Source organism: Scophthalmus maximus, chromosome 1 (genome assembly GCF_022379125.1).
Source record: "Scophthalmus maximus strain ysfricsl-2021 chromosome 1, ASM2237912v1, whole genome shotgun sequence".
NCBI lineage: Eukaryota > Metazoa > Chordata > Actinopteri > Pleuronectiformes > Scophthalmidae > Scophthalmus > Scophthalmus maximus.
This window is the reverse complement of record NC_061515.1, coordinates 219,751-245,000: the sequence shown is the minus strand read 5'-3', so window position 1 is coordinate 245,000 and position 25,250 is coordinate 219,751. Positions and strand designations below refer to the sequence as shown.

General features: G+C 43.9%; 2 protein-coding genes across 7 annotated transcripts; one reads left to right on the top strand and one right to left on the bottom strand.

The window, feature by feature from the left end:
- Positions 1 to 2,995: 2,995 nt before the first annotated feature.
- abhd5a (abhydrolase domain containing 5a) lies at positions 2,996 to 10,384 on the bottom strand. 4 transcript variants are annotated; one of them, XM_047332776.1, is made up of 8 exons: positions 10,301 to 10,384; positions 9,056 to 9,136; positions 8,770 to 8,855; positions 8,311 to 8,686; positions 7,431 to 7,585; positions 6,498 to 6,609; positions 5,370 to 5,556; positions 2,996 to 4,714 (listed from the first exon to the last, which is right to left on the bottom strand). In XM_047332776.1, the coding sequence occupies exons 2-8, from the start codon at positions 9,121 to 9,123 to the stop codon at positions 4,625 to 4,627; spliced, it is 1,074 nt and encodes a 357-aa protein (XP_047188732.1). In that variant the 5' UTR covers positions 9,124 to 9,136; positions 10,301 to 10,384; the 3' UTR covers positions 2,996 to 4,624. The 4 variants fall into 4 exon arrangements, with proteins under 4 accessions (XP_047188732.1, XP_035484473.1, XP_035484464.1 ...); XM_035628580.2 differs by having other exon boundaries at positions 10,173 to 10,341; XM_035628571.2 differs by lacking the exon at positions 10,301 to 10,384 and adding an exon at positions 10,033 to 10,117.
- ano10a (anoctamin 10a) lies at positions 10,358 to 24,215 on the top strand. 3 transcript variants are annotated; one of them, XM_035628542.1, is made up of 14 exons: positions 10,358 to 10,489; positions 14,430 to 14,565; positions 14,639 to 14,836; positions 15,481 to 15,615; positions 17,973 to 18,092; positions 18,305 to 18,489; positions 18,564 to 18,948; positions 19,188 to 19,243; positions 19,338 to 19,412; positions 19,834 to 20,022; positions 20,123 to 20,314; positions 20,623 to 20,751; positions 22,098 to 22,214; positions 23,489 to 24,215. In XM_035628542.1, the coding sequence occupies exons 2-14, from the start codon at positions 14,442 to 14,444 to the stop codon at positions 23,528 to 23,530; spliced, it is 1,947 nt and encodes a 648-aa protein (XP_035484435.1). In that variant the 5' UTR covers positions 10,358 to 10,489; positions 14,430 to 14,441; the 3' UTR covers positions 23,531 to 24,215. The 3 variants fall into 3 exon arrangements, with proteins under 3 accessions (XP_035484435.1, XP_035484445.1, XP_035484452.1); XM_035628552.1 differs by lacking the exon at positions 23,489 to 24,215 and adding an exon at positions 22,960 to 22,995; XM_035628559.1 differs by lacking the exons at positions 10,358 to 10,489; positions 14,430 to 14,565 and having other exon boundaries at positions 14,733 to 14,870.
- Positions 24,216 to 25,250: the final 1,035 nt, after the last annotated feature.

Here is a 25,250-nt window from a genome sequence, read left to right as displayed (position 1 = left end):
AACAAGCTATTTTAATGGCCTTTTTATTTCTACGCCCGGGTGTGTGTGTGTGTGTGAGTGAGGGAGATTCTTTGAAGCTTCACATCCCATCATCTGGGGACCACAAGTGGGGAAACAGCACTATAACTCGTTTTGCTGTGTCACTGTGCTCGACTACACGATGACTGTGCCTCATCTCATGCAGCTGAGGTCACAGTCAAATATCTATCTATGATGATGATGAAGAGCCACAGGAAGCATGTGACATCTCTTTTTTCCATGTGGTGACTGTAGATTTCAGGGGTACGAATATTGCAAAAGAAAAAATTGTGTATTTTAGATAATCTTTCCTTTTGTGTCAGTCACTCCAGCGACCAAACTTCTTTACTCGCACGACCAAACTCGTCGCGTCGTGTCCGGTGTGAATGCACCATTTCTAAAACTGTAGAAAGCTTCATCTTGTTCACTGCTCAGACGTAGAATGTGGACACATTAAACCTCAATGTCACGGTTTCTAAGCAAATGTGCAGAATCGCCTGTTAAAATCCAGAGCTTCTGTTAAGAGTGAGACTAAAACACTAGTTTCTTCTGCAGGACCTCGTTATACATACACTCGATATGTTTTCCTTTCTGAAAAGAAAATACAATGCATAGACCTCGTGTTTCATTTATCATCTGGAACATGAATGATCATTGATCGGGGGTTAAAGATAGCAGCGATGGCGAATGTTGAATAATTCAAGCAATAAGTGGAACAATGTGCTTGGTGGAAAAAAGGCTGATGCATCATCATTTATGAATCTAGACTCAATAGCAAGGCAACAGAGTCACAGTCTAAATGGTAATATGCTGTGTGTGTGTGTGTGTGTGTGAAGTCACAGAAGGTCTGGCCCGCCTGAGGGTGGTACTCACGGATCAGTGTGAACGATATGGGGGTGGCACTGCTGAACAGCCTGAGAGGATTCTCTCTCTCTCTCTCTGTCAGAGTTCTAAAATGGAGGGAGGATGGAGATGAGAGGGAGGGAAAGATTTATCCACAGGAGCTGGAGAGTACCTGAGAGAGAGAAGGAGTAAAGAGAGGAGGAGCAAGAGAAAGGAGAGGAAGGGAGGAAGATAAGCGCCTCCGAGGGCGGGAAAGATAACGGACAGATGAGGAAGAGCAGCAACGAGGCAACAAAAAAAAAGAGAGCGTGTGACAGACAGAGAGAGAGAGAGAGAGAGAGAGAGAGAGAGAGAGAGAGAGAGATGGAGAGATGGAGGAGGCGAGAGGCTGAATTTGATAAATTAGATCAGGCGCCTTGTCGGTTTCCTAGCAACCCAGACAAGACGAGCCAGGTCTGGTCCGGTCTGTGCTCCAGAATAAAGGTCTCTCTCTCTCGCTCTCTTTCTCTCCACCTTCCTCCTCCTCCTCAGATCCACTAGACATGATGACTGTTCCACTCATTGTTATAGACAAAGTATATTTAGAAACAGATTTATGTGCTGAGGTAGAAAAGAACCACTGGTTTACGACTAAGACAAAAAAAATCAACATATCTCACTATTTCCCTCAAGCTTAGACGTTGTGAAATGTGAAGATATCATATTCAAACCAAAGTTAATTTATCATTGGCTGTTTGTGTTGGAATGAGTTACATCTATGTTTTATCGACTAACGTGTCTTGTTGATGAAAAGTTATTCTACGTTAATTATGTTAATGGTTTTATTGCCCAGCCCTACAGGCACCTCACAAAACATCACTGCACACTGTAAAATTATTACTTACATTAAATATGAATTAGTCAGTGAAGGCTCAATCTACCTCAGGAGGTGAAGGAAGCGTGAATAGGGAGAAAAGCATCGGTCCTGGTTTAGAACCCTGTGGAACTCCATGACTCTCTGTCATTGTTGACAATCCATCCGATCAGTACGATCTGAATCAGTAATTTAACCATAATAACATGTTACAGTCTATGTAAGTGTGAGTCAATGCCAGACGTTCGGCTCAGATCTGCACTTTACAAAAAGCTGTGATCTGCAGGTGAAGCTTCAGACATGACAGCACAACGGACTTTTTTTAAATTTCCTGAAACAGAATTGCAACTGACTATTCTCATCAATCCCAGGGGAGTTCCTCTGTGAGGCGTGCTCACTGTCTTCAGACACCCGGTGGTAAATATGTCTCATGTTGCTTGTTGGCTTCAGTTTGTCGTCTCTGTAAATGAACATGGACGTTTCAAGAGAGAAGAGACTGATCTCCTCGACTACACAGGAGTGCCCTCTAGTGGTTGTGCTTGGCGAAGCTACACAAATACATCAGGAATCATTTGTGTAACTGCAAGAAGAGAGAGATGATGAGGGGAGCTGGAAGAGGAGACGGATGATGAGGGGAGCTGGAAGAGGAGGAGAGACAGTTCTGAGATGATGAGGGGAGCTGGAAGAGGAGGAGAGACAGTTCTGAGATGATGAGGGGAGCTGGAAGAGGAGACGGATGATGAGGGGAGCTGGAAGAGGAGGAGGGATAGTTCTGAGATGATGAGGGGAGCTGGAAGAGGAGGAGAGACAGTTCTGAGATGATGAGGGGAGCTGGAAGAGGAGACGGATGATGAGGGGAGCTGGAAGAGGAGGAGGGACAGTTCTGAGATGATGAGGGGAGCTGGAAGAGGAGGAGAGACAGTTCTGAGATGATGAGGGGAGCTGGAAGAGGAGGAGAGACAGTTCTGAGATGATGAGGGGAGCTGGAAGAGGAGACGGATGATGAGGGGAGCTGGAAGAGGAGGAGAGAAAGTTCTGAGATGATGAGGGGAGCTGGTTGGCTTGGCCGTGCGTCACTCAGAAAACAGTCGACCCATCAGAAGAGAGGCTCATCACATATTAATTAGCCAGGCCAATGTTTCTTTGCAGAGCTCCTTAAAAAGACATAAAAAACCATATTGAACCAAAACAAATATATCTTCTGAAGGATCAAAACTTCAAATAAAACACCGGAAGTACAATAAGGACCTTTAAAGGGGGAACTTCAGCGACGCCAACGAGATATTTTGAGTCTTTATTCTTTCACAAAGTAGAAAGTCACCCAGTCCAAACACATCAGCAATAAAGTACATGTACTATTAGTATTGCGTGTGAGCATATGCTCTGCTCATCAGGCCATCTGGAGCAGAACGGTGTTACATATTCAGAAATAGGAGAACTGTCACAAGCTAAATAACTTGTTAACAGGAGAAACTAAAAATACAAAGTCCTATTTCCCTGTGACACAAGCTCCTTCATTAATGCTGCGTATTGTCCAAGACCATTTGTGAAAGGCTTCACGTTAAGACATCACGTTGACTTTCTTCCTACAGAACTCTTTTTACATTAAAGACACAGAAAACATTTAAATTGTGAATCTGCCTCAATTAAAAAAAAAATGCTGATGGGCCTTTGAATGTTCTTTTCCAAAGAAGCCCTTGAAGAGGTAGACACATGAGTCCATCAGTTATATACAGTATCAGACGTTTCCTTTCATATGTCAATTATTTCAATTCACATTCATTACAACAATACAGTTAACAACCTAATAGAGACTCCGGTGATTTTATATTGCACTTCTACCAAATTATCGGACGTGTTAGAAAGATTACAAAAATAAAGTTGAGTCTAAAAGCAGCGGCGGACATTCTGGACCCTCCACTTCTATAATGTGACTTGATATCAGATGTTGTCGAGCACTCACTCCCAGATTGTTTCTGAAGATTGACAGTTATTTCTCTAACATGAGTTTTAAATGTTTCAGTTTAGGCTTCGACATCCTCAGATAAATACCGTGTAGTATTGAGGGCGTGGGGAAGTCAAATATTATGTGTCATATCATCACGTGACCACATTAATATTGTATGGATCGTCCACAACCCACCTCTATACTTACAGGCTCCAAGTGATACTGTACGTCTTTGATTTTGATTGAGCTGTTTTTGCTCCTGGAACTAAAGATAGTAATCAATGCAGATGAAATGAAGATTCGATAGAGAGACACAACAGATCATTTACTGTATATACAGTAGCTGCTTGTTGGTGCTGATGCAGAGGATCTCTGGCGCTGAAGACTGTACTTCCTGTCTGCATCGGAATCATATGGAACCACAATCCACAGATGAGGCCACTGGACAGGAAGTGTAACTGAGACTCTTCTTTGATATTTATCATATCATATTATTATTATTATTATATATATCATATAACATAAAACTAAATATACATGTCCATTAACTTTATACAAACTATTTGACATGTTTTGGATACATACATACAACATGATTTGAGATTTCAAAAGCTCCAAATCTGCCTTTTCTCTTCTCCTCTGCATGTTGTGGCATTTCTGGGAAAATCTTATCGTATAATTAATACTGAGACTAATTAACCACGAAGCGTGTGTGTGTGCGCGACTGTAGGCCCATTTGTTTAGGACTTGATGAACGATACATCTTGTTGCCTGAATTCACCGAGTTTCTAAGAATGTGGTAGAATCGTTGGTCAGTTGATAGAATGTGAACATCAGCGCGAGTTTACGAGCCGCGGGTCAGACTTCATATATAATATCTAGATTATGTAGAAACGCTCCCGACTCCCGCGGCTCTGAACACCAATGTGCGTTACCGTCGCTTCGTGGTGTCGATAACAGCTTCAGTCCACTTTGTCGCACACTTGTAAAACGCGCTGGTTGAAGTCGTCGGGCTGGTCGGCGTACACGTAGTGTCCGGCTCCGCGGATCGTCTGGAGAACAGGACGAGAGAGTGGGTCGTTAAAAAACTAAACTACAGGAGGAATGTTCAACGAGAGAGAGGACAAAGAAAAGTAGTTTGAATTTGAACACTGGATCAACTAATGTCCAACATATGAAAGATATGAAAGAGTCCCATCCAGACTTATTCCTGGACTCTAATAATAATGCACATTGACTTATCTTTAACCACATCACCATGATTTTTCATCTGATTAAGCCTGGTGTTTATATATATCTGTATTATTATTGTTTGCTTTGATGAGCTTCATTTTGGGGCTCACAGTCGTCTCCATGACAACTCATAAAAAACCCTCTACATGTCACTTGTCTCAACTTCTCACTTGATTCATAGCGTCAGTAAACTTTTCTCCTGAGGAGTTTATGGTTCAAGCCTTCTTCAACACATGATGCTCATTTTGTACATTATGATCTAATTTAGAGTCAAATAGACAAAAAAGCACAGTAACCATTGGGGAGTGACCAAACAACTAATCAATGAATGGAGAAAATAACAGACGGATTAATGGATAATGAGGTTGCAGCTCTAGGTTTCATGCCCCACTCCTCCACAAAGTTTCATAGAAATGAAACGGCAAATTAAAAACCATAAACTCCAGTTGAAGTAATAAGAGGTATGGAACTCACGATAATCTCCACGTGAGAAAGTGGCCTCATCTCTTTGACGCCGCTGCCCGAGTTGCTGTCGACGCTGGAGCGGGAGCCGTAGATGATGGTGATGGGAACCTCTGGAGGCAGCCGCTCCATCCTCTGCATCATCGGCCTCTTGGCCCAGCCGCGGGGAACGCTCATGTTCTTAAAAGCGGTTTCACCACTGTTGACGTTTCAGTTCACACAAACAAATGTTGAGGTCAAGACCAATTACTTGGGGGAAACTAAAAATACAAAAGTCAATGGCAACAGAGGAAAGCTGTAAAGCGCCAACAGTGAGGTTCTGGAAGTGAAAATCCCATATTCATATTCTCCATTCACATTTTGATTATTATCCATAATGTCTTCACCGCCCGAGGTCAACTCACCACGAGCAACGAGGTTGTGAAACGATGGAACATGAACCTGTAGAAGTTCGTATGAAATCAACCTTGTTTAAAAAAAAAACGTTCATGTCATTGAGAAGAACTACACTACCCACAATCCTTCAGTGTAACATCCACGTCTCAGTGTTACTGTGGAAACGCACACTACACCCGCAAACTTCATGTCGGCTAGTGATTCTGCGTTCCATCGTACCTCAGAACTCTAAATTAACAACGTCAGAGTCGGAGGGTTCCAACCCCCACTTCAGAGCTCCGAGTTCCGAGGTGCAAGTGAATGCAGCATGACTTCCTGGTCCCACTGAACTGGTGTGTATACATTTTAAAAACACACACAGAACACAAGACTCTGATCAAATATATAAACTCTACAGCGATGATGATGATGATGATGATGATGATGATGAAGGTTAAATTCAAGAAGAAGATAAACTGTCATTGGAAAGTCGTTCACGATGGATTATGGGACGAGTAGTTAATAATAATTATAATAACAGTCTTGTACTTTGACTTTTTTTCCCCATTTTCTAATGATTATTATTTTTTGCTGAGAATAAAATGTTTTACTGTAACGATTCATCTCGTAGTTTATTGTCTTGGTTCAGGATTAAAACTCTTTATATAAATAATTTTATGAAAATCAATGGAGAAAATTACTAAATGGGAGCCGTTCAGAAGTGGGCGTGTCACAGTTATAGCGATGATGAGTCTGGAGGCGGACCTTGGCGTCTGCACGTTCAGGTGGTAGATGTACTCTGACACCGTGTTGTCACTGAACATGGACGAGAACTTCCTCCTGAAATCCGGCCTCAGGGTCTGGACCAGAGTGGGACCTGCAGGGCCACAGAGCCAATCAGGTCACATCATCAGTCTACACTGTACATAGTTTATTCAGTTCATTTTACACCTCATTTATAAATTACTACCAACTTTTGTGTTTCTACAAAAAGCCTCTCTAACGTGCCACATGACAACATTTTGCGCTTATTAGCAAAAACTGAAAAACAGTAATATGAATAGAACTTCTAAAAGTTTGACTTTATCAACACCAAATTTGGTATGACGCCTTTATATCTTAAAATACAAATTTCTATTATAAAAAACCCCCAGATTGGTCGAAAAACATGGCCGCTACTAGCCAAATTGTCTTCGCAAAGGGGCGGGGCTTAGAGGAATATTGGCCTTAAGTCCTTAACCATTTGTCCAATCAACACACATCTTGGTTCATAACTTACAGCTGTGATTAGCTACAGTTCTACTTAAAGCATTTTGTTTCCAACCTATAGGGGGCGCCACAAACGTGAATGTCAATACACTTTTAGGGCGTTATAGGCGTGGCCTACAGCATATATGCTCTTAACTCAAGATGCCTATTACCTATCATGACCAAACCCACCGGGGACCTCTCACATCATCTGATGAAAGAACACACTGAGTTTGGTTCACATCCCATGTAGGGGGGACGGATGTCAGAGGGTTTGAACCCTCCAATCCCCACTTGTGGCTATATTTACTCTATTTTGATTTGTAGCTCCATTTTTCTAGTGTGTGCTGCTGCAACTACCCAATATCTCCTCAGGGATCACTAATATTCCATCTACTTTGGTTTCTACTTCTGCACAATTGTTCACAAAGTAATTGCCCCAGGTCTCACCCAACGGTCCGACCAGGCGCAGGCCAGCCAGGGGGTTGAAGGGGCTGAACATTGCCCCAAGAGCTTTGATCCACACCGGGATGGGACGGTCCGACTCTTCTGTGTCTGGACGCTCAGGAAAACCCCACGGCTCCACCAGAACTATGTGCTTCACTCTGACAAATAAACAGACACATTCATCATGTCAGGAATTTATGATCAGAGAGATCATAAGTGGGGTGGTAAATTATTACCCAAACAGTCCCTTTAACTTTGACCTCCTGTACTTGCTGTAGTCGTGTGTGTACAGTTTTCCTCCAAACTCACTTTCAGTTTTACTTCCATATTAACTGGTTTGGATGATGGAAAAATGCTTGTTGTGATTGCAGCCAAACAGGCCTCTCATTAGACTCATAATTAATTTTTACTCATAATTCAAGAATGAATGAACATCAGTAAACTCATCTTCAACTGTACACATATGCACTGACTGACGGACGGACGTATAATACTACAGTGAAAAAATATCACAAAACATCGGAAACTTTACTATACGAATGTCAACTGCATCACATTTTCCAACATTACATGTAACAAATTACTTTTATGATTATGTTATGTCTTCAGTTGAAGCCACGTCATGAACAATGACCATTATTTTTTCTCCTGTTGTAACTTTAAGGCCATTTGGAGGCTTGTGTCAAGGGGAAAACATTTTTAGTGATCTTTATCTCTTTATCACTCGTATTATACGTCCACGAATTTTGAGACTAAATTAACGCCATTACATATTACATACAGCTAAAATCAAAAAGACCAGCTTCAAAATAAAAGTTTTAAAATTAAAAACTTCACAATATGATTTGATTTTTTTTTTTTAAATCCCATAATCTGCACCCACCTGTCGGGGTACTTGATGGAGTATGACACGGCCAGGTATCCTCCCAGGTTGTGACCCAGCAGGATCATGGACTCCAGACCCATCTTCGCCCTCCACTGCTCGATAGACTCCACAAACTGGTCCTCTGCTTCCCGGGCGTCCGAGGAGAACACGGGTCGGCTGCTCTGACCGAAGCCCAGCAGGTCCAGGGCGAAGACGGGACGACGCCGGGAGAGCGCGTCCAGGTTCTGAGCCCAGAGGCCCACGCCAGCTCCGAACCCGTGGAGCAGAACCACAGGGGTTTTGTCTTTCACGCCAACGCCGCTGAAGATCAAAGTCCACAGCTGGTTTCCACCGGGAATGTGGACGTACAGTTTGGAGAAAGAGCTGTTTACACCTGTCGAGACAGAGAAGAGGGAGAATGAGGCAGTAACGCCAGGTGAGGTATGAAACAAGAACAGAGGTCGGACAGATCCTCACATCTGAGCATCATGTCCTCTGCGGCCTGCAGCTGGATCTCAGAGGTCGGGCACCATGGAGGCAGCCAGCCGGGGATCCAGCACCACCTGCACAGACAGAGAGGTTTTCTGAGTGTCATTTTCCTGATTCACGAGAAGAAGGAACATGGTGTCACTGCAGTGTGAGGCCAAATACTGAAAAGGAGTTTCAGACGCACACACAGATGTGATGTGATGAGGTGTATGGGGGGGCTAACACCTGTGGGTCCTCCTGGGTGGTCTACTTCTATACATGGACCATGACTTACTTTAGGGTGGAGTCCACGTAGCCCCACATACTTCTGACCAGACCGTGAGAACCGACAGCAGACCGCATTCTCTGAACGACCCTGGAGTCAGAACACAGTGAGACAGGAAGTGGATGAGGACAGAGGACGATGAGTGACCGATGACAGAAGTTATAGGTCTTTGATGCTTCCTTCACGTGCTCGTCGGAAGATCCAACTTCCCACTGGGGAAGTCGGCAATCGATCACCAGGGATGAACCGAATGATCCGACACGGAAATTGTTTGGCTGAATATATGAAAATTTTTACTTTTTACTTATTTGTTTAAGTTATATTGTTGGTATAATGTCTGCTGGAAAAGTTCAGTTATAGTTTGAAAGTTTGTTATATAAAGATTTAGAAATTGTACTTTTGTAATAGATTTTTTTCCTTGAAAATCTAAAACAAAAACGTCATAAGCACATTGAGGCTATTGAATTCATGCAATGGTGAAAGAAAAAATGAAACTACATAGATTACAGATTAAAATGACGTACACAAGCACCAGCTGTTGCTCGTTGCACCGTTAATAATAAAGAAACATCACATGGAAAATTATGAAAAAACTGCTATTATTTGCATGACTATATTTATGTAAAATAAAAAAATAACACACAAGTAATTCAAATAAATATGCTACATGATACTTATACATACAAATATGTTTGAGTCGGCCTTGGAGGTGAGCTGCCCGGCCTCCTGCAGCCGACACCGGGAGGAAGGCGCGGACCGCGGTGCGTTCACGTGCAATTTCCAAATCAGAAAATGCGTATTTACCATAATCCAGACGTCACGCGAAGGCAGCACGAGACCAACGTGTATGTGACAGAAAGTTAACAAATGTAAAATATTCCAGACGATGTCATCTCATCTGAATCACAACAATCTGTGGCAGGTGACGTGTGTAAACCAACTGTCACTGTTTCTCCCGCCAGTTTCCTGTAAATGTAAATGTTCACCTGAACTTCAGGCTCATTGTTGACGACTAGTTGAACTTTACCACCGTGACGACAACGAACACTGAGTCACTGAACGACACGTTACACACATTAAAACACAACGTTACTGTAACATCAGTTCCTGGAGGAAACACTCTCACCCCGCGTCCGTCGACATCCTGTCCGCTACTCGTCTGTACAGGTCACGTGCTCTGACGCGGGGTCAAATATATTTAAAGACATTTGATTCGATGTTTTGGTCAAATAAAGAAAACGTGCGACTTCTCACCGCCGCGTCCCGCCGCAGACTTCTGTCTGTCCCCGCTCGTGCCGGACGGTTTTGTTCGTTCCTGTCTGACTGTAACACCGCCCCCACCCCTCCCTAAAACAAGCGCACCCAGCGTCAGAGCGTGACGCGGAAGTAGCTGCGTCGTCAAAGACCGAACGTCGCTCCGGTCACTGCTCGATCAGGAGCTCGGTGAGTAACGACACGACTGTTCTCTATTGACCTTTATGTTACACACGTACTGTACTGTACTCTCCTGTAGTACTGTACTGTCCTGTAGTACTGTCCTGTAGTCCTGTACTGTAGTCCTGTACTGTCCTGTAGTACTGTCCTGTAGTACTGTAGTCCTGTACTGTAGTCCTGTACTGTCGTCCTGTACTGTAGTCCTGTACTGTCGTCCTGTACTGTCCTGTAGTACTGTACTGTCCTGTAGTACTGTCCTATAGTACTGTACTGTAGTCCTGTACTGTCCTGTAGTACTAGTGTCCTGTAGTCCTGTACTGTCCTGTAGTCCTGTACTGTCCTGTAGTACTGTCCTATAGTACTGTACTGTAGTCCTGTACTCTCCTGTAGCACTAGTGTCCTGTAGTCCTGTATTCTCCTGTAGTACTAGTGTCCTGTAGTCCTGTACTGTCCTGTAGTCCTGTACTGTCCTGTAGTACTGTCCTATAGTACTGTACTGTAGTCCTGTACTCTCCTGTAGTACTAGTGTCCTGTAGTCCTGTACTGTCCTGTAGTACTAGTGTCCTGTAGTCCTGTACTGTCCTGTAGTCCTGTACTGTCCTGTAGTCCTGTACTGTCCGGTAGTACTGTCCTATAGTACTGTACTGTAGTCCTGTACTCTCCTGTAGTACTAGTGTCCTGTAGTCCTGTACTGTCCTGTAGTCCTGTACTGTCCTGTAGTACTGTCCTATAGTACTGTACTGTAGTCCTGTACTCTCCTGTAGTACTAGTGTCCTGTAGTCCTGTACTGTCCTGTAGTACTAGTGTCCTGTAGTCCTGTACTGTCCTGTAGTACTGTCCTATAGTACTGTATTGTAGTCCTGTACTCTCCTGTAGTACTAGTGTCCTGTAGTACTGTACTGTCCTGTAGTACTAGTGTCCTGTAGTCCTGTACTGTCCTATAGTACTGTACTGTAGTCCTGTACTGTCCTGTAGTACTAGTGTCCTGTAGTCCTGTACTGTCCTGTAGTCCTGTACTGTCCGGTAGTACTGTCCTATAGTACTGTACTGTAGTCCTGTACTCTCCTGTAGTACTAGTGTCCTGTAGTCCTGTACTGTCCTGTAGTCCTGTACTGTCCTGTAGTACTGTCCTATAGTACTGTACTGTAGTCCTGTACTCTCCTGTAGTACTAGTGTCCTGTAGTCCTGTACTCTCCTGTAGTACTAGTGTCCTGTAGTCCTTTACTGTGAACGGTTCAGTGTTTTAATGTCCCGGTTATAAATTAAGTGACAGCAGCAGGAGGTGTGATGATGACGACACGGCTCCAGTTTGCGTCGCTGTCTCATGACGTGGTGAAGATAACCCCACCCGGCTCGGTCCCCCCTGGTGCAGGAAACATGACGTCATGTCGCTTTAAAAAACACTAATCTGACTGTTCTCAGATCAGCAGGGGCCAGAGACACACACACACACACACACACACACACACACATACACACATACACACACACACACACACACAAAGACCACGTGATATCATGGATGATTGGACAGGTGGTGATGAGGTGGTGATGAGGTCAGGTGGCTGGTTGAGGATCAGTGCACTGTACTAACTGTACTAACTGAACATACTCTCCGACACTCCCTGTGTAAAGCCAGTCAGTGAATCATCCAACCTGTGAATGATTGTTATTTGACAGTTCTATAGTAAGATCATTTCATTAGGACACTTCACTAAATCCCTCTGCTCGGGTCTTTGTGTCAAAACATGACTGCGTCACATTTCTGTCTCCTGTCATATCACAAGTGAAGATCCCTGAACTCACCGTCATGTTCATGAAAACCAGTTTGAGACTCTGTGACACGTTGTCGTGCAGGAAGTCGCCATCAGGAGTTGATCTACTGGTCGTGACAGTTTGAACATGGTCAGAGACAACACCCGGATACTGTGGTGAAATCTCCACTGAACCCAAACCTGAACCAGGGTGAACCTCCCTCTCTCCCCCATGTCTCTCCCCATGTCTCTCCCCCATGTCTCTCCCCCATGTCTCTCCCCATGTCTCTCCCCCATGTCCCTTTCCATGTCTCTTCCCATGTCTCTCCCCTCTCTCCCCCATGTCTCTCCCCCATGTCCCTCCCCATGTCTCTCCCCTCTCTCCCCCATGTCTCTCCCCATGTCTCTCCCTCTCTCCCCCATGTCTCTCCCCCATGTCTCTCCCTCTCTCCCCCATGTCTCTCCCCATGTCCATCCCCTTGTCTCTCCCCTCTCTCCCCCATGTCTCTCCCTCTCTCCCCCATGTCTCTCCCCATGTCTCTCCCCTCTCTCCCCATGTCTCTCCCTCTCTCCCCCATGTCTCTCCCTCTCTCCCCCATGTCTCTCCCCATGTCCATCCCCTTGTCTCTCCCCTCTCTCCCCCATGTCTCTCCCTCTCTCCCCCATGTCTCTCCCCATGTCCATCCCCTTGTCTCTCCCCTCTCTCCCCATGTCTCTCCCCATGTCCATCCCCTTGTCTCTCCCCTCTCTCCCCTCTCTCCCCATGTCTCTCCCCATGTCTCTCCCCTCTCTCCCCCATGTCCCTCCCCATGTCTCTCCCCTCTCTCCCCCATGTCTCTCCCCCATGTCTCTCCCCATGTCTCTCCCCCATGTCTCTCCCCCATGTCTCTCCCTCTCTCCCCCATGTCTCTCCCCATGTCTCTCCCTCTCTCCCCCATGTCTCTCCCCCATGTCTCTCCCTCTCTCCCCCATGTCTCTCCCTCTCTCCCCCATGTCCCTCCCCCATGTCTCTCCCCATGTCTCTCCCCCATGTCTCTCCCCCATGTCTCTCCCCTCTCTCCCCCATGTCTCTCCCCCATGTCTCTCCCCCATGTCTCTCCCTCTCTCCCCCATGTCTCTCCCTCTCTCCCCCATGTCCCTCCCCCATGTCTCTCCCCCATGTCTCTCCCCATGTCTCTCCCTCTCTCCCCCATGTCTCTCCCCCATGTCTCTCCCCCATGTCTCTCCCCTCTCTCCCCCATGTCTCTCCCCCATGTCTCTCCCCCATGTCTCTCCCTCTCTCCCCCATGTCTCTCCCTCTCTCCCCCATGTCCCTCCCCCATGTCTCTCCCCCATGTCTCTCCCCATGTCTCTCCCTCTCTCCCCCATGTCTCTCCCCCATGTCCCTCCCCCATGTCTCTCCCCCATGTCTCTCCCCATGTCTCTCCCTCTCTCCCCCATGTCTCTCCCCCATGTCTCTCCCTCTCTCCCCCATGTCTCTCCCCCATGTCTCTCCCTCTCTCCCCCATGTCCCTCCCCCATGTCTCTCCCCCATGTCTCTCCCTCTCTCCCCCATGTCCCTCCCCCATGTCTCTCCCCATGTCTCTCCCTCTCTCCCCCATGTCTCTCCCCCATGTCTCTCCCCCATGTCTCTCACCATGTCTCTCCCTCTCTCCCCCATGTCTCTCCCCCATGTCTCTCCCTCTCTCCCCCATGTCTCTCCCCCATGTCTCTCCCTCTCTCCCCCATGTCCCTCCCCCATGTCTCTCCCCATGTCTCTCCCTCTCTCCCCCATGTCTCTCCCCCATGTCTCTCCCTCTCTCCCCCATGTCTCTCCCCCATGTCTCTCCCCCATGTCTCTCCCCCATGTCTCTCCCCATGTCTCTCCCTCTCTCCTGTTTCTCTGTAACACTGTGAGGTCTCTACCTTAGTTACTAGTTAACGTGCCTTGAGATAATGTATCTAACGATTTGGCTCTATACTAAGTTGATTGATCGATTGATTGATTGATTGATTGGTATTAAGGCCCCAAAGTGTGTCCAGATAACATTCGTCACCTCCTCCACCAGCACCAGCCTGGACCTTTGTCCCGAGACTGGTCGCTCCATGGATTAATGCCGTTGACTCCACATTCTGTAGCCTAAGCTTCGTCAGATCACCAGGCTACGAATATCAGTCTTCAGACTCGTTCTAACACCACAGGACATTTCCCTCAGGGCTCAGAGACGATGGTGCAGAGCAGCAGTGGGCCGACGTTCACTCCTCTGGTGGTGGTGGAGCTGACGTCCGACGCCAAGAGAGAAGCAGTCGAATGGCTCCTGAGCAGGATAAGAGACCAACAACAGGCTGGAGGTATTTCACTTCTTCTTCTCTATCCTAAATATTTTGCAGAATTAAACTCAGAGATTTTTCATCCTGTCATCAGGTGCGGAGCTGCTGGTGGAGCAGCTGGCCCCTGCTGTCGGGGCTCAGGAGAAGGAAAACCCCAACGTGTTCGTGGTGGGAGCCTCCAGACAGAGGCTGCTCTCTGGAGCGGAGGAAGTTGGCCTCTTCAAGGAGTTCAGCGACGGGTCCATGAGAACGTTCACCTGCAGCAACAAGCACAACTTCAGAGACTTTGAAGGTGACGTCCAGACGACGTCTGCATGAAGAAGCTGGTTTGTTTCTGCTTTAGGATCAAGTTTAAAACTGGAGCTCAAGTTGCACCACTGTTGGGTAATAGTCCAAATGCAACCAGATCAGAGTCCATCTCATAATGCTTACTGTACTGGGGGAGTCTCGAGTTATGATTCTATGAAATAATCAGTGTTTGTTTATTAATCAGTAGATTGATAATGAAGACGTATGACTCATGAGTCAGTTCTATTTATGATGTAGTTCAGTATAAGTAAAATATCCAAATGTGTTTTGCTCAGAAACGAACAAAACTCCCAACAGAATTCTAATTTTCTCTCTTTTTACATTAGAAAAGAAAAATGTACTAAAACCTTCAGTTAATGGAAGTTGAAAGTATAACCGATTCAATAACTGAGTTTGACACTGATTTGAGATTTGACCGAATTGTATCAACATCTGAGTTGAGCCCAGTTGACAAAGTCCAGAGAGTCGTGACTGCGCCTGCATCAGAGACCAAGTAGCACATTTTAAAATGAGATTATCTTCATGATCATTAAAAATGTTGAACATCGACCTCTGAGCTGCTGCCGTAGTGTCCATGTGTCACATGTCTTTGTTGTGTTGTCGTGGTAACAGTCTGTGTGTCCACAGGCGATGGCGACAGCTTCCTCAGCATGGCCGAGTGTCAGTTCATCATCAAGCACGAGCTGGACACGTTAAGAGCCAAAGATGAAACTCATGTGCCGGGATACGCTCAGGTCAAACTCTACCCCGGGAAATCTATTGGTACGACTTTGTTACTATCACTTCACTCATGTGTCCTGGTTCGTCAGGTACTGACAGTTACTCACTGATGTGTCCTGGTTCGTCAGGTACTGACAGTTACTCACTGATGTGTCCTGGTTCGTCAGGTACTGACAGTTACTCACTGATGTGTCCTAGTTCGTCAGGTACTGACAGTTACTCACTGATGTGTCCTAGTTCGTCAGGTACTGACAGTTACTCACTGATGTGTCCTGGTTCGTCAGGTACTGACAGTTACTCACTGATGTGTCCTGGTTCGTCAGGTACTGACAGTTACTCACTGATGTGTCCTGGTTCGTCAGGTACTGACAGTTACTCACTGATGTGTCCTGGTTCGTCAGGTACTTACAGTTACTCACTGATGTGTCCTGGTTCGTCAGGTACTTACAGTTACTCACTGATGTGTCCTGGTTCGTCAGGTACTTACAGTTACTCACTGATGTGTCCTGGTTCGTCAGGTACTGACAGTTACTCACTGATGTGTCCTGGTTCGTCAGGTACTTACAGTTACTCACTGATGTGTCCTAGTTCGTCAGGTACTTACAGTTACTCACTGATGTGTCCTGGTTCGTCAGGTACTGACAGTTACTCACTGATGTGTCCTAGTTCGTCAGGTACTGACAGTTACTCACTGATGTGTCCTGGTTCGTCAGGTACTGACAGTTACTCACTGATGTGTCCTGGTTCGTCAGGTACTGACAGTTACTCACTGATGTGTCCTAGTTCGTCAGGTACTGACAGTTACTCACTGATGTGTCCTAGTTCGTCAGGTACTTACAGTTACTCACTGATGTGTCCTGGTTCGTCAGGTACTGACAGTTACTCACTGATGTGTCCTGGTTCGTCAGGTACTGACAGTTACTCACTGATGTGTCCTGGTTCGTCAGGTACTGACAGTTACTCACTGATGTGTCCTGGTTCGTCAGGTACTGACAGTTACTCACTGATGTGTCCTGGTTCGTACTTACAGTTACTCACTGATGTGTCCTGGTTCGTCAGGTACTGACAGTTACTCACTGATGTGTCCTGGTTCGTACTTACAGTTACTCACTGATGTGTCCTGGTTCGTCAGGTACTTACAGTAACTCACTGGATACGACAAAAGCAAGAATTTTCATGTGGTCATTTTTAGAGCCTGACCGATTTGGAATTTTTTTGGGGGGAACAGACGCTGATATCGTTATAATGGAGTAAGAAAAATCTCATTCTGATTTACAAGCCAATATGCAATTTTAAAAACAATTAGCAAGGATTCCTAAAATGTCGTTATCAAAACGTAACAAAAATAAATAACTATAAATATGAAGAAAACCAAATATCTTAAAATTTATTCAGAAATATATATATTTTTGAAACGTCAATTGTAAACATAAATGCAAATTTTTTCTGCATTGTTTATTCTATACGTTTTCATATTAGAATTATTTAAAGGTACATACCTAATACATATGTATTTTTAAAAGCAATTGGCAAGGATTCCTAAGATGTTGTTATCAAAATGTTTTGACTAAGAATTGGTAATTGATGCTTGATATTTTACACTTTAAACTTTATAAATAACTATAAATTCAAAGAAAACCAAATATGTTGAAATTAATAAAAAAAAAAAAAAAAATCGTTATCATAAAAGCACTTATTTTCTGAATTGTTATTCTGTAAAATAAAAGTTTTCACATTGGCAAACATAAACGCCTTTTGAAAGCCCCATATCAGTAAATCAATATATCGGTCACATGGTAATTATTTAATTGACTCCAGAAAATGTACCATTAAAATCTACTAAATGACAGTTTGTCTGTAGATGTTCTGATTTACCATCATGACGGATCATCTCCTCCTCATCATCCACCAACACTCAGCTGATCAATTAGTTTATCAAAGGTCGACATCGTTGATCAGCTTTATTCAGAAACATCCTCTGGTTCTAGTTTCTCAGTATTTACTGATTTCTTCTATCTCAAGTATCTAACATCAAACCTACTGTGGCGTATTTACATATTTTATTCAGTGTAACGTTTAGTTTCTTAGAGGTGGTTTTGTTTCTAAGTTGAAATTAAAGATGGTAGTAACCTTTTTGATTCTTTTTTAAAACAACATTAAGCTGCACATTTATTTAGTTGAGAAAGTTCAGACACACAAACTAAAGTGAGGGATTCAGATGCAGCAGGACAGTTGTCATGGTTTCATTCACAACATAAAATATCTAAACAAAACATTTCAGCTCATCATAGTCTTGATTATTGAATACGATAATTGGTAAGATGCTGACGTTGAAAGGGAAGCGTTGACAGAATAACCCCAACACGAGGTACAGTAACATGCTCTTCTCTGTACGTTAGTCCGCAGGCTGCAGTCCAAAGGAATCCTGATCCAGATGTTTCCTCTCCATGAGAAGGAGGAACTCAAGAGACTCTCGTTCTCCTGGTACAAACGAGTCAAGTTGTCTTTTCAGCCTCTCGGTGAGTGGAACAAGAACCTCCGGTGCCTTTTGTGAAAAATAATTAGGGGGCGGGAGGTGGTCGGTTTTGATATTCATGACCATAATTCATGATGATATATATATATTTTTATTTCATATGGTCTGTTGGTGAAGGAGCCTTAATCCTGAGGGACATAAGTCCTCTGGGTTTGTTCGTGACCTCGTGGATATTTTTAACTCTTCTGTCCCCAGACGACATCCGACACTACTACGGCGAGGGCCTGGCCTTCTACTTCGGCTTCCTGGAGTACTTCACCTTCGCCCTGGCGCCCATGGCCCTCATCGGAGTACCCTACTACCTGTTTGACTGGGAGGACTATGACAAATACGTGCTCTTTGCCGTGTTTAACTTGATCTGGTGCACTGTTATTCTGGAGGTACGGACCATGATTTTTACTTAGCATTTTGCATTTAGCATCCTATGTCTCGATCTAACCTTTCCTCCTTCTAGTTCTGGAAGAGGTGCAGTGCGTCGCTAGCTTACCGCTGGGGCACGCTGAGCAGGAAGAAGGCCTTCGAAGAACCTCGGCCCGGTTTCCACGGCGTCCTTGGCTTCAATCCTGTGACGGGCCGCGAGGAGCCTCTCTACCCCAACGCCAAGAGGCATCTGCGTATCTACCTGGTGTCGCTGCCCTTCGTCCTGCTCTGCCTCTACCTGTCGCTCTACGTCATGATGGTCTACTTCCAGATGGAGGGCTGGGCGCTGAACGTCCACGACGAGGAGCCCACGTTCTGGACCGGAGTACTGCTGTTCATCCCTAGTGTCATCTACGCCGTGGTCATCGAGGTCATGAACCTCATCTACAGATATGCTGCTGAGTTCCTCACAGAGTGGGGTGAGATGTTTTTTTATTATTCAGATAAAGACGTACATCAAATCACACGCTGACATCAACAAATCAGAAATGATCAGTTTGAGACAATAAGCTGCTTTTATTTATAGTAGTACATTATATAAAAAGCTCATGTTTACTGTCAAGTCATCTTAAAACCCCCAATACGGAATCACTTTTGTTTATAATGTGTAACGTAACGAAACGTGTGATCTAAACGTTTTATTTTTTCCTGTTTTTAGAGAATCACAGACTTGAGTCTTCGTATCAGAATCACCTGGTCCTCAAAGTTTTAGTCGTGAGTATAAAAGAATTCTTCTCCTTCTTCTCATTATTGATATTTTGAATCCGACTCCACTTGACCGATGTGACCTCTCCCTTTTCCTCCTTAGTTCAACTTCTTCAACTGCTTCGCCTCGCTGTTCTACATCGCCTTCGCCATGCAGGACATGGTGCTGCTCCGACAGGTAGGTCCGCCTTCCTCACACCTTCATCCTTCAGCTGCTCCTCCTCCTCTTCCTCCTCCTCCTCCTTCATCCACACCTTCATCCTTCATCTGCTCCTCCTCCTCTTCCTCCTTCATCCACACCTTCATCCTTCATCTGCTCCTCCTCCTCCTCCTACGCCTTCATCACACCTTCATCCATCAGCTGCTTCTCCTCCTCCTCCATCACACCTCATCATCCTACAGCTGCTCCTTCTCCTCCTCCTCCTCCTTCCACTCACTTTCTATTTTTCTTATATTTTCCTCCCTAGTTTTATTTTCTTCTTTCTTCCTTCTGTCCATATTCTTTGATTCATTTCTTTATTCCATCTTCATACCAGATCACCATTTCTCCTTTGGGTCCCCCTTCCTTCTGAAGTTCTTTGTCATCTGTCCTTGTCCAGAGTCTGGCCACCCTGCTGATCACCAGTCAGATCTTGAATCAGTTCATGGAGGCCTTCCTGCCCTACTGGCTCCAGAGGAGACGCAACAAGAAGATGATCCACAAAGTCCAGAGGAGAAGAACTCTGGAGGACAGAGAGTTTCCTCTGGCCGAGCAGGTTCGGCTGGAGGCAGAAATGAGCACCTACCTGGTATGTGTGCATCGTCTTTTCTTTTTCTTTTTCATGGTCTATTGATCTGTGAGTACCAAGACTCTGTTTGTGTCCGTCTGGTCCTCGCTCCCTCTCTCAGGGAACGTTCGATGACTACCTGGAACAGTTCCTTCTGTTCGGGTACGTCAGCCTGTTCTCCTGCGTCTACCCTCTGGCTGCCGTCCTGGTGCTGCTGAACAATGTCACGGAGGTTTACTCCGACGCCTTCAAGATGTGTCGCGTGTTCAAACGACCCTTCTCCGACCCGGCGGCGAACATCGGCGTCTGGCAGGTGAGAGACAGTTGGAACAGAAACATTTATGGACAGTCAGACATTATTCTTTATCTCTAAAGTACAGATCATTGAGTTCTCTCCAGTTACCGTTTGTTCACTTCTGTCTGAAACAGTATCCGAGTGTGAGCCGTCGACGAGAACATTATACTTAGCCCAGGGACAACATATTGTGTAAATATGTATATATATATATATATATATATACATATATATATACAGTATATGTATCATCCGGCTGATGAAGGACAAGGTGACCAGCTGGAACATATTCTCAACTGTATCTGTCTCTCTGTGTCTGTGTTCAGCTCGCCTTCGAGGCCATGAGCGTCATCGCCGTGGTTACCAACTTTGCACTGATCGGCTTGTCTCCACAAGTCAAGGCCTATTTCCCCGAGTCGGACACACAACTCATTCTGTGGACTGTGGCTATCGAGGTAATTCACAAACACACACACACATAAAGATCCGTATATCACAGTGAACCTTGTGTGTTGTGGTGTTTGAGAAAAATAAACATAACAGAGAAGCGTATGATATAAAGTTCTGTTCTGTGTCTTGGTACATTGTGAAACACAAAGCTGTAGTCGAGGGTCGAAGACACTAGATGGAGCCAGAGAGAGAGAGAGTGTGTGTGTGTGTGCGTGTGTGTGTGTGTGCGTGTGTGTGTGTGTGTGTGTGTGTGTGTGTGTGTGTGTGTGTGTGTGTGTGTGTGTCGGATTGAAATGCTAATTTTTCTTCATTTAACAATGAAGGGGTGTTGCCACGGTAACAGGATTAAGCTGAATGCTGAGCAGCAGTTGCAGCGTGTTCCTCTCCGGTTGCTGCCAGTGCCTCAGTGTTACTGTATGTTCCTCAGGATTATTATTATTAAACATTACTAACATGAGATTTGTGACTCGTGACTCGTCTGGAGGACTCGCTCGATGTGAAAGACAGGAGACGTAACGAAAGATCCGCTGGGCCTTGATGCGTCTCAGTATACAAACACCGTACCTGTCAGATTTAGACAAAACAGAATTTATTTATTTATTGTATTATATATGTTTGATCATTTCACATTTTCTCCTTCAGCCTTCGCTCGGGCTCCTTTCTATATCAATTATCCTGGAGTAGCATTCGCAATCAGCTAAGAGCAGCCGTGTTTATCGTTCACGTTCAATCAAGTCACTGAGATCTGTCTGTTTGAATCACAAACCTCTTTGTCATTGAAATGTTCTCGTGCCTCAACTCACCGCAGAACTCTGGCATTATTACCACAGACGAACCATGTAATAAATCGTATTGGACTGTTTGAATGGAGGACAATTTAGTAAAAGGAAAAGTTGAATAATGTCTTGACTTTTAGAGGTTTGATTTCAGAATTTGTGTTCACATGGTGGAAGATTATATTAGTGATGTAATATTCACATATTTGATAAGAGAAAACATTGTACTTGAACAGGATGACACGAATAGAGGAGGTTGTAGAGGATGCTCCTCCTTCAATACATTGAATTGTGATGACAGCCATGAAAATCATTTTTTTTTGCAAAAAGAAACACTATGGAACGGCATGGATGCAGACAATACAGAGTTATATAATCGTAAAATACATTGGATTTTAAAAACTGCAATGTACTGAGTGTGCGACTGTATCAGAACGTACAAGAATCAGATCGTGACTCTGCGTCGTCTGATGCTCGAGATTTTCCTCCTACATTATCCAGAAAGCGGATGAAAACAGAGTGTATAGTTTGATTGTATGATTTATTGATGTGTGTGTGTGATTCTGTGGTTTCAGCACGGACTTCTGGCCTTCAAGTTCATCCTCACCTTCCTCATCCCAGACGTCCCCAAACACATCCAGATCAAACTGTCCCGTCTGGAGTTCCAATCCCTCGAGGCCCTGAAGAAAAAGGTAGAGCAACGTCTGCTTGACGCATCACCTGCCCTGTGATGAATATTCATATACATTTTACACATTCATTCAGTTATGAATAGGGAAAAAGAAGGAGGCATTACGACATTTCTCCTTGTGAATTAATGTTAACTGTAAACACAGAAGTGTTTGATGTCTGGAAACGAAAAGTTCAAACTGATCTAATTTGTTTCATTGGATTCAAATGATAAAGAATTGGAGGGAGAATGTTTTAATACAGTTTAATATTTTAAACTTTTTAATATTGCAATGTCCTTTCATAATTATGTCATCATCATCATCATGACACAATTCATATCATGTGATAATGAAAATGATCTAAATGAGCTTATATCACAATGACATCATGCTTACCACATAACTTCAGTTATTGTTTGATCTGAATAGTTTGAGGTTGTGTGTCTATAGAAATACCTGAAAAATACTTAAATTAGTCAAATTATTTAAAAAAAGAATTAAAAGAAAGGACTACAATTCAAATACCAAATAAAAAGAAAAGTGAATAGAATATATATATATATATATATGAGGCTAAAATACACGTCAAACCCACGTCAGTGACAGAATTGCAGAAACGAGGGTCACATTATTTTGCAGGTGGTAAGAAATGTGTCTTCAGACGAGCTTAACAATGTCATGGACGTACAGTACGTCACACGCTAAGCTTGTGTGTATATGTGTGTGTTATATATGACACCGTGTTCTGTGGTGTCTGGTTCTGCAGAGGCGGCACCACGGAGGGTGAGTAGCTCAAGTCTGCGACATCACGGAGTCATATTGGATGATATTAATACTTATTAATAATGTTGACTACTTCATCGTATGATCTAACTTTAAAAAAAAAGATTTTGTTGTGAATCTTAAGATCTAACGTGGTTTGTTGTGGTTGACAGTTTTGATATGTAATATTAATAATATCTTAATTGTATTTTTATTTCTTAAATTATTTTTTTTATAACAGTGAAAAGCATTGAGACAGAGTCAGAACATCAGGATACACTGAGTGAGCATGGAGGATGTATGGATGGATTCAGTTTTTAATAACTCTTATTGTAGTAAATAAAGTGAGCAGCAAACGGAGATCATGATCACGTGTTTCAAATCAAAATCAATAACCACTGAGTCGGGGGAGTCGGGGGATTTAGTTTATCTTCTCTCTTTTTTTTTTTTACTCTGGACCTGCACGTACAGTACACGCCGCTCCTTCGTACAGTGATATCGATGAATTTGCTCGTTTTTCGTGTGTGTTTCAGAAAATGCTGGAGGCCTCGGAGCTCCGGACGGTGGAGCAGTGAGGAGGAGGAGGAGGAGGAGGAGGCGAGGAAGAGGAGGAGGGGCGGACGCTTCACTCAGCTTTAACACGTCGTCATACTGTTGTTTACACACACACGCACACACACTTATACATTATGATTTTCATGCATCACTGGGGTCTGTGGTGACAACAGGAAAAACTGTGGTTTAATATTCAAAGAGATACAAGCAGGTGATCAAATCACAGAGGAATGCTGATAATGACATAATATTTTGTTGCAAAAGTATTGATTTAAGATCCAAGATCTTAATTGAAGGTAGTTTTCTGTTGTATGTTCTGTTCTTCACTCCATGTACAGTAATAATAATAACTCCTGACTAATAACCTGCTGGCTTACATGACAGTTTGATTTTGCTCAGTATCACAGCTGCTGCTGCTTCTTGAATGGCCATAAAGATTTGAATGTCATAACCAACACTATATTTTATTGTATCGACTGTATAAATGCAGACAGAACTAGAATTTCAAAACTGTTCCTCCACCACGGTCCAACAGTTCAATTTCAGTTCAATTAAGCCTCAGAGATCAGTCCCCAAAAAATCAAGATCGGCAAAAATCAAAATGCTATAAATGTAATAATGTAATGTAGAGCTGCAACTAACGATTATTGTCTCCATTAATCGATTATTTGTTTGGTTCATAAAATGTGGATCGTGTTTCCCAAACTCAAAGATGATGTTTTGTTTTGTTCACAAACCAAAGATAATCAGTTTATTGTCAGAGGAGCAAAGAAACCAGAAGATATTCATATTTAAGAAGCTGAAATTAGAGAATTATGACTTTTTTTCCCATAAAAACTACTTGAACTGATTAATAGATTATCAAAATAGATGGTGTTTAATTTAGAAGTTGGTTACTAATCGATTGACTATTGCTGCTCTAATGTAAAGTGATGTCCATCGTCCAGTAGTGAAACGTCGGTTACAGTCAGTTACAGTATTCACCTGCTGATAAGATACAAATCACTGTGTTGACTTTATTAAACTTTGATCAGGGTATTATCTTATAATTAGCAACAGTTATTAATAATTTCAGTCTGTTACTTCTGTTCTTACGACATAGCCCCCGTGCCTTGAACTGCATAACGCCTTTCATCAATATCAATATCTCTGTGGTCTGGACTCTGCCGTCTGGTGTTTACATCAGAGTTGTGATGAAACTGTTAATAAAGTCATTGAAACCTGAGGAGCCGTCGTACGTCTGTGACTCTGAGTCTACGAAGCTCCACTGTGTTCGTGAACGATGCAGAAATACAGACTCTGTATACAGACACCCTGCGCCACCCGTCCCCCCTTCACGGGATGTGAACCAAACTCAGTGTGTTTGTTCAACAGATGACGTAAGAGGTCGCCAGTGAGTTTAGTCATGATACGTCATTGGAATCCTGAGCTATAAGCATATATGCTATCGGCCATGCCCACTTTCAGGAATCAAGATGGCGCCTCATATTTTGATCAATACCTGCCCCAAGACCATGCACACCAACTTTTGGTGAAATTCTGTTAAGTGGTTTTTGACATACATGTTTGTGTCGGCCCCCATAGGTTGGTAACAAAACACAAAGTAGAACTGTAGCTAATCACAGCTGCAAGTTATGAACTAAGATGTGTGATGGTTGGACAAATGATTAATGATTTATGGCCAATATTCCCCTGTCAAAATGTCAATAGTTCTATTCACATTAGTTTTTGCTTATTAGT

Excerpts from the sequence above, each read along its gene's own strand:
- abhd5a (XM_035628580.2), bottom strand. Across the intron at positions 8,687-8,769 it reads AGAGGACATGATGCTCAGAT|GTGTAAACAGCTCTTTCTCC; the intron begins GTGAGGATCTGT and ends CTGTCTCGACAG. Across the intron at positions 4,715-5,369 it reads TTTCTCACGTGGAGATTATC|ACGATCCGCGGAGCCGGACA; the intron begins GTGAGTTCCATA and ends CCTGTTCTCCAG.
- ano10a (XM_035628542.1), top strand. The coding sequence starts at position 14,442 with ATGGTGCAGAGCAGCAGTGGGCCGACGTTCACTCCTCTGGTGGTGGTG. Across the intron at positions 14,837-15,480 it reads CAACTTCAGAGACTTTGAAG|GCGATGGCGACAGCTTCCTC; the intron begins GTGACGTCCAGA and ends GTGTGTCCACAG. Across the intron at positions 18,949-19,187 it reads TGAGTTCCTCACAGAGTGGG|AGAATCACAGACTTGAGTCT; the intron begins GTGAGATGTTTT and ends TCCTGTTTTTAG.